This window comes from Borostomias antarcticus (genome assembly GCF_949987555.1).
Source record: "Borostomias antarcticus genome assembly, chromosome: 5".
Classification (NCBI taxonomy): Eukaryota; Metazoa; Chordata; class Actinopteri; order Stomiiformes; family Stomiidae; genus Borostomias; species Borostomias antarcticus.
Genome location: NC_140238.1, coordinates 9002781 through 9011811, shown reverse-complemented (window position 1 = coordinate 9011811; position 9031 = coordinate 9002781). Strand labels below are relative to the sequence as shown.

The 9031-nt window shown below is 42.9% G+C and overlaps 1 protein-coding gene across 3 annotated transcripts; it reads left to right on the top strand.

Moving 5' to 3' along the window:
• Nucleotides 1-2250: 2250 nt before the first annotated feature.
• LOC311309856 (cell division cycle-associated protein 4-like) lies at nucleotides 2251-7738 on the top strand. Of its 3 annotated transcripts, none has more exons than XM_084439190.1 (2): nucleotides 2251-2372; nucleotides 5690-7738. In XM_084439190.1, exon 2 carries the CDS (start codon nucleotides 5699-5701, stop codon nucleotides 6650-6652), a length of 954 nt encoding a protein of 317 aa, XP_084295316.1. In that variant the 5' UTR covers nucleotides 2251-2372; nucleotides 5690-5698; the 3' UTR covers nucleotides 6653-7738. The 3 variants fall into 3 exon arrangements, with proteins under 3 accessions (XP_084295316.1, XP_084295317.1, XP_084295318.1); XM_084439191.1 differs by having other exon boundaries at nucleotides 2288-2372; nucleotides 5271-7738; XM_084439192.1 differs by lacking the exon at nucleotides 2251-2372 and adding an exon at nucleotides 4991-5397.
• Nucleotides 7739-9031: the final 1293 nt, after the last annotated feature.

Here is a 9031-nt window from a genome sequence, read left to right as displayed (position 1 = left end):
TGTTCTGTGTGGAGCTACAAGTAGGACTGTGGATGGAGACCAGTCTATTCTATAATAAGTTTTAATTTTGAGCCTGATTGGGCTAAACTCCCAGTATTTACTTGTCACTGGACAGGAACAATCCAAAGTGGAATGTAAAATTAAATCAAATGGTGCTCACAGAGCACAGACCTCCACCCCCTAAATGTATTTTGTGGCTCTGTGTGCGCGAAAATTGAACGGGTTCGTGCTGCACCCCTCCACCAAATATCATTAAAATCGGTCAGGTAGTTTTTGTGTAATTCTAGCCCCAAAAATTAATAGAGGATGCTACACCCCTCCACTGAATTCTGTGAAAATCGTTCCAGTAGTTTTTGCATAATCCTTATCCAAACCTTGTCCCTGTCTTAAAAATATATAAAAATCAATCAATCAAAAAATGAATGGAGGTGATTGGCTGGCCATATTTGAGAGGCTTGTGGACCCACCCCATGATTCAAATCCACACCAAAATGTAATGGGTTCTAAGGTTGCCCATGCTACAGTCCTCCACCAAGGGTTAGGGTTAAAAAAATTGGTCTGGAAGTTTTTGCATAATCTTTACAAATACGGAAACAAACAAACAAACTAAGAAACGGCTTGTGGACCTGCTCTGTGATTCGGATCAGCTCCAGAATTTAAGGGGTTCTAAGTTGGTCCATGATACATCCCTCCACCGAGTTTTGTGAAAATTGGTTTAGTAGTTTTTGTGTAATCCTAGTCCAAAAAATGAAAAGAGGTGAATGGCCAGCCGTGTTTGGGTGGCTCGTGGGTCCGCTCAGTGATTTGGATTTGGATTTGTAAATTGTATAGGTTCTAATGTGGCCCATGCTACACCCTTCTACTGAGTTTTGTGAAAATCGGTCCTGTAGTTTTTGTGTAATTCTGCTGACAGGCGTACGGATGGACAGGCCACCAAAACATTACATCTTGCCCTGCGCTGGGGTGGAGGTAATGAAACGTTATTCATATAGCACATTTCATAAACAGAAGCAACACAATGCACTTCAGAGAAAGGAGGGAGGCGAAATGCATATTATATACCAAACCTGACACTCATTTGAAAAAGAATGTATTTAACTCAGTGTCTGTGGCTAGTTTCTGAAAAAGCCATCTGCACTCTGCACACACAGGAAGTTGGTTCGGTTATGTTCAGAGGAAGCTGGGTTATTTCTTGGTGGTGCTGTAGTCTACATTTTGGTGTCACACAAGCATTAAGCCATTCACCCTTGTGTCCATGTCACGACCTTCATTACATCAAGAGCTTAGCACCCCTCTATTTTATATTTGTATTTCCTGTTTGTCTCTTGTTATTTGCTACAATTACATTGTATTTTATCGTTTTAGTGCCTTTTAGCCGACTGTACAGTACTTTGTTCAACCACTCTTGTTTTTAAATGTGCTTTATAAATAAAGTTTGACTTGACTTACTCAGAATTTGTAGCAGGGGGAGGGCTGTTGCAATAGTCTAGTCCAGGTTCGTTGCTGGCGAGTGGCGAGCTAGTGTAGCAAGTCAAGCCATGGATGAGAGGCTATAAGAGAAAAAAAGAAGAAGAAAAGAAAAAAAACTTGACATACTCTCATCCTGTCAAGGCTTACTCTCCTAGCCTAGGCCTAGTTTGCTATTTTTTCTATAGTTTTGAGTGGCTTTGGCATCTTTATTTGTTTGTTGCTCACCTGCATATAGGCCTACAGTACTTGAAACTGCATTGTAAATGATCATGCATCAAATAAAAATAGGCAAATTATGTTGAAGGTAATTGTGATATCTGACACCCTCAGACATTAAAACCTGTTCCTCCTGTACATATAGCTTACCTGTATTCAAAAAATATATGTCAATGTTGTTCAGTGGCTCTCCTCTCCCTGTTGGACAGCCTGAAATGGAAAATTCCTAAATCAGTCGAATTCATTGCAATAACTTTTACAATTGACTATTTGGGAATGCCGTTATTTTTGTGCTATAGACTATTTTCATCAATGCACCAAAATATGTGTTTTTACCACACACAAAAATCACCATACATTAATTTTGCAATGTGTCTTTTCTATTTGAACTCCACTCTCACTCATCAAAATGACAACTAGGCCCATACTGATCAAAGCGATCAAGGTATCGGGGTGCATTGCATGCGTATCGAGTCCGCCCCGTTACCCCCTCCCCCTGTCTGCCTGGCTCTGCTCCACCAGCAAGCAGGAGTGAGCACAGAGAGCTAGACGTATGAGCAAGACTCGAGAGCTAGCCAAGCCAGTAGGACTGAAGCCGTGGCACGAATGATCTCATCCCAGCCTGATCTCCGCTATTTACAGAGAATCCCATGACCGACACTGGTATAAAGTAAAAACAAATAAAGGTACGCTGAATTGATTTATAACCAATAATATACATTATGGTCGTCAATTACTCTTTTTGTGTGCGGTAGTTAGCTAGCTAGCTAGGCAGCTACCTGGCGATCACCGAAACTAGTCTTCTTCCTGCTAGCTAGCATTAGCAAGCTAGCTTATCTGGAGTGACTGAGGACGATGGTGCCGCACCAGGGAGAGCGCCGCAGCAGTTAGCCAGCTAACTACGATACCACGCCGTGTCTCATACGGAAAAAGTTGGGACTCTTAAAATCTAAGTATGTATCTGTTGCTAGCTAACGTTACGTCCTTTATGTGATCTTGTTTCGCACGAGTAAGACCGCTAGCTAGCACTAGCTAACTGCTAACTAGCTAGCTAGTTATTTCAAAATGGCCTCATCTCCATTGTCGCCCTCGCTTCTCAGTGGCTAGACAAAGCATGTGGCTCCTCCACCACTGATACACAGAGGACGAACAATTGCAGACGAGTCTGGATAGCGCTGATTGCGTTATGAAACGTGCTTTGTGTAAATGTATTGTGAATTGCAGGACCAGCCCATCATCTCACTTGATGGGTTGACAGATTATTACTTCTCCATTCAAATAACCCGAGCCAGCAGCAGTAGGAAATACTATCAACGTCAGTGGTGGGGGAGGGGAGTCAATACCGAGGTGGAGCCAGAACAGAAAAGGAGGATCTCTGGTGAACAGCAACATTCTCATTATGTAGCTAGGATTCTTGTTTGTTCTTTCAAGTTTAACATCACTGTGCAAACCGTATCTGCTAGTACAGATAGCAATCATACCACATCAATATTGGTGCAATTTGGACAGATGAATGTTGTCTTCTTGACTCATATTTGACTTGTTTATTATCTCAATAACCTATTTAATCACTGTTGTCCATCAGTTTGTACCAGGCCCTAACAGAATTGTGTTGAACAGTCCTTTTTAGGTTTGCAGCCTGTTTTCTCATCGAGGATCGAAGCCCCTTAGCAGCAACCATACTATTTCCTGTTGCACTCAAGTTTCCTTGTTGTCTTGTCACGATTACTTCTCCCTTTTCTTGTTTTCAGACAGCCAACTAGTCAGATACATCCACTTAGTAACATGTATCTATTGTGGAAGGATTGGTGCATTGGCATGAACATCATTATTTGGGCTTGTATTTTTTGCTTGTACCCTATCTTTTCTTGGGTAGTTTTTTTAAACCATTTTATTGACATGCTTAACTCAGGAAAGGAAACTTTTAAGAGAATACTTTCAATTTGTCCACATGTTTTGTCTTTTTAATGGCAAGGTAACTAACAACCTCTTATGAATTCTTGTCAGACTACATGACAAATTCAGTTTTATACGACAGATGGTCCCATGTCACACTGCAATGACAGCAAGTTAAAATCTTAACAGCCTATGTCACTGTACAACTTGTTGTTCAGTGGTCGTACCCCGTGGACGAGTCTACATTGGCTGACACGAAACCGTGGGATCTCGGTACAACTGGCTCCTCTTAGACAGTGTGTTTGTTTACATCCCGGGGGACCATTGGTCAGTCGCAACAAGGATTGGCGTGTAATATCTGTCACACTATGCCACGAAGGCTCAACGTTTCTGACACTGCTAGACTTCAGTCAAGACTTAAGAGAGAGTGCGATTGTATTTAATGGCCTGTTCTTGAACCTGCAACTCTGAAATACAGGTCTATATGCTAGTAAAAGGCTTGGTACTCAACTTGGAACACAGATCAACCCGAGCTAATGTTTTGGTTTACTCCAGAGGTTTGTATGGGAAAACAGTCCTCGACAGATTAAGTTGACGTAGCTAACATCATTGTCTATTTCAGGAGAAATACAAGTGCACTCTAGTGAAATATGATTTCTTAAATCTAATAATTAGTTCGCACTCCAAACACTTTGAAACACTATCGTGGGTGGGTGAAACATGGATGAAAAGTATCCTTGTGATACCATTTTGTTGCAGCATTGTATCGATGTCCTTAGGGGTAGGACAGCTTGATCTTCTTGCTCTGGGCAGACATGTAGTGTTCCCCAATGAAGTGCAGTAATATCCCTAGAGTAGACCCAAGTTATCCCTTTTGTTGAAATGTAAGCACAAGGTGCTTCAATATCAAGTCTACGTACTACAATAGTGTAGTAAATGCTTATAAATCTTTCAACAATCCAAGTGTGATGTCCAAAATGTATCCTGTATATTTTGGTCTTCATTACATGCTTGCCTCCCGTTTGAAATCCTTAGTTGCTTCTCAGATGGTTGATCAATGTAGCGGAGTAGTAATTCAACTGCCTTACCCACAGCTCTCCCTCAGTGGACACTCATCCTGACAATACTTTCTTTGTTTTGGCCCGATGGGAAATGTAGTTTCAAATGTAGCAAGACAATTGTGCTCTGTTCAATCCTTATCATGGTGACTTTCTTGTTTGTTCCTTGGAATCAGGAGCTAGCCATTCAAGCTGCCAGGCATGTTTATTTTGAGGCAAGTGTTCTTTCTGACATCTCTTGAGGAAGTTCGGTCAGGAATGGGCTTCTTGATTTAGGACGTTTAATTGATAATTTTCCCCCCTGCACTTCTAGTTTTTGTAGCATGGTGTGTATACATGGAAACGTAATATCACATGTGCTTATGTGTGGTATTAATTGAAATTGCCTTACTAATATTTTTCGTATTGTCTTATGTTAACACTAGCAGATTGAAGCACTTCACTTTAGGACATCTCTTGACAACAGGTGGCAGTGGGAAATGTAATCGAGATGAAATTTAAGTGTTTTGCTTTTGAGAACGGCCTGTGACTCATGCTTACTTTAACGCATTGACGGCAGTTGATTGGTAACATGCTATATTTCCGGTGGTTCCGTGGGTCTGTTAAAAGTGTGGTTGTTCCGCCCAGCAGGAAGACTGGCCTAAAATGGGCAGAAATGGTGCAGAACAAAAGCTGCTTGTTGCTTGTACAAAAGTACTGAAGCGCTGCAGCCGGGACCAAGCTGCTATGCTAGTGCCTGTGCCTCTCAACAGGAAAGGTATAGCCAATTTTCAGAAAAAAAACAACCAGCCATTTATACTATAGCCTACATGATACCTGTATTACAAGTCTCTGTCTGCGATTTACAGTATCTCCTCAATAGTTTCTCTTTTTACAACACATTTCAATACATCACATTTTACAATTTCATCCCTCATATAGAATATAGTTTCTGAGTTGTGAAATTCAGCAAAAACAACACTTGAATTTGTGTGTCTGTCAGTGTGTTTTAGATTTTTGCGGATAAAGCTTTGTCCAGTCTGACAATTCTCTATCCTCCCTCAACGCAGAAAGCCAAAATGTTCCCGAAGGGCACAAAGCGCAAGTTTTCCGACTCCAGGGACGAGCCTGGGTCCGGCGGCGGTGAGGAGAACCAGTCGAGCTCCCTGGCCATGCGGATGCTGTCCTCCTACAGCCTGCAGCGGCAGTCCCTGCTCGACATGTCCCTGATCAAGCTGCAGCTGTGCCACATGCTGGTGGAGCCCAACCTGTGCCGGTCGGTGCTCATCGCCAACACGGTGCGCCAGATCCAGGAGGAGATGACCCAAGATGGCACCTGGCAGATCATGACCCAGGCGCTGAGCGCCGCCCAGTGCCCCGCCGACCGCCTGGTGGCCACCGAGGTGCTGTGTCGGCAGACGGAGGCCGCTCAGGGCGACCAGGTGGCCAAGCCACTGTCGGAGGACGGGGTGGACGGCTGTCACGCGGAGGAGGAAGAGGAGGAGGAGGAGGAAGAAGTGGTCGTGGAGGAGGAGGGGGAAGGGGAGGAAAAAGTCACCATGTCCAATATGTCTACTGTTATCCCACAAGCCCCGACCCCCTACCTACCAGGTACCTTCGGCCTAGATCCCTGCTGGGAAGAGGAGGACACCGGTGAAGATGACGACGAGGATGAGGATGACGAAGAGGAGGAGGACAGTGAGGAGTGTGGGTCTGGGTCGGAAGGGGAGGAGGGAGACAACAGGCTGGTGGGGGACTCCAGGACAGCAGAGCAGGTCTTTGGCACGTTTGAGATCAAAAATCCCGCGCCCAGCCCAGACCCCGCGCTAGAGGAGCTGTTCTCGGACGTGGACGCGTCCTACTACGACCTTGACACGGTGCTAACGGGCATGCAGAGCACGCCCAAAATGGGGCCTTACGACCTCCTGGAGAGCCTCTCCTCCCATGCCCCCTCCCCGCTGAGCTCCAGCGCGAGCTGCCGGTCAGACCTGAACGAGCTGGACCACATCATGGAGATCATAGTGGGCTCTTGAGATACGTAACATTCCTATCCTCTCACTGACATTGCAGACGCTTACCAGGCTGTGCACATTCTCGGTGCATGGATGTGGTCTTATTACACATGGAGATGTTGAAGGTTTATGAAATCAAAGACTTCACAGTGTTATATATCTGTGGAGAGGGCAGCAATGATTACTTATACCATGTTTTTTTTTTTTTTTTTACATATTTTATACGTTTCCTTTTGTCATACATTCTATATTTTCCAGTCTTGTTTATTTATTGCTGTATGGACTGAAAAACAATTCCACACTACATGACGAGAGATTCTGAACAAATTGCAATGCGTATTTTCCTAAAGAGTAAAACAAATATGAAATATATGTATATGTACGTATGTATATAGAAATATATTTTTTGCATTACACAGCTTGGGAAATTTACCTGTATGACTTAATATTATTTTTTGTTGATAGTTTTTAAAATGTTCATGTAGCGAGATTCACCCTGTCTTCCTCTGGTTTGGTATCCAGCAGACTACATACTGTAAAGGTGTCAAAGACTGACGTGGTCATGATATTCAGGCACTGCTATTTCACTTGCTTAACATCTTTTATTTGTATGGAACTATGGACGGTCTCCTGAGGTATTGAAACCCCTGAGCTTTATCTGCATAAACAAGCCATATTTTCTGACATTTGTAGAATTACAAATGATGAATTATGGGTCAACCCACCTAAGTTATTGCATTTTAATTTATTTTATTTATTTAATACAGATATGAACATGCCAAGTTGTATTTCATAGAAATACAGTAGTACTTCATTCCTTGTTTTCTTAATAACAAATATGGGGTCACTATTCACTATGCAGTTCTTTCATACTGTTCACGGATTATTGTACACAACAGCAAGAGTATCAGTGGTTTTCTTATTTACAGGCAGTTGTACTTTATCTAATAACGTTCCTTATCATGATGAAGAGATTACTCAGGCAAAACGTATTGGTGAAATCAGACAGTATTATGACATGCTTATTACCTTACTACCACACTCCTCTTCGAATGATGTCACTCTGGTTCGTACAGGAGCTAGAATTTCAAAGACCTTAACAGTTGTAAAGTATATGCATTTTTATATTCTGAAAAAAAAAAACATTGTACCATCTTTGTAAATATTTTTTATAATAAAAGGTGCAAGTTTATTTGTCGTTTCATTATGAGTGCAGGCCAGTCACTTGATTGTATTATGTTTTTTTGGGCCAGACAAAAACCCTGTTTTATTATGAAATGTGTAACTGAACAGTTCAGTCTCAACTAGGTCAAGATCATGGAGACCAACGTGTTTTTGAACACAAAAACCGAATGTTCCATCATGAATTTCCCCCATCTTGTGATGGTTCGCCGGCCGTAAAAGATGGGGACCTTTGTCCCCAAGTGGCGCGCACATAATGACCAAGGCCTGTAGCTGATTAATTATGTCAGAGAGATTTGCAAGAAGAAGACTTATTAACATTGAACATTATACACGTTTTTGAAATGGACTGCGCTGCTGTATGAAGTGGTTATGTGGCCCACAGGAGTCCACTTTTGCTCTCACAGGACAAGTGACTTGGTCATATTTGCACATTCGCAGCCCCGTGAGTGGCGAGACCGCCCCCTGATATGAGACGGAGGCTGGGTTTTCTAGCCGGCCGGCCAATCGCTTTACCGGAGGAAGACGATCTCCGCCTTTCACTGTGCGCTCTTTGGCACGCCCTGCCCCGTGCTTGTTCAGAAGCGCTGTAAACGTCAGCCTCTCTCGTATAGACACTGTGTTTATCAATCGTCGGGGAAGAATATCCCTTCCCATGGAATTTGGAAAACAAGGCATTGCTTTTGTCCGAGACTTGTCCTGGAGGCTATAGCGTTAAGAAGTTGATGTATAGGCCTATTTGCTGAATCTCGACTGGACGAGGAAGAACCAAGTCACGCGTCAACAATGCGGAGGATCTGAACGGAGAAGTTGGAATAAAGCTTTAGAAACCAAAGGTATGTGAGATAGTCTTGTAAACTGGGATTTTGTACGTTTCCAAACAGTCTCTGCAAGTAATTAGCTACTGAATACTGCAGTCGATTTACTTATTGTACAGTAGGCTAGCTAGCCTATACTGTAGCCTAATAAGAGCATGGTGTCACCGACAGTGTTTCTCCCCGTCCCATTCATGTTCCATTAGTGAAACTATGCCATACGACAGATAAAGGGTAGCCTATAGTGGTGCAATGTGCAGCAGACCTATCCTCTCACAAAAAATCAATTGCATTGATACCTCATCCATTGCTAACATTCAGTCCTGACTCTTGCAGACAACTAGCTAAAACGTGTATTCCATATCTGCTGATCAATTAAAATAGTTTATTTTGATTAGATCCC

Coding starts and splice junctions, on each gene's coding strand:
- LOC311309856 (XM_084439190.1), top strand. CDS start 5,699: ATGTTCCCGAAGGGCACAAAGCGCAAGTTTTCCGACTCCAGGGACGAG.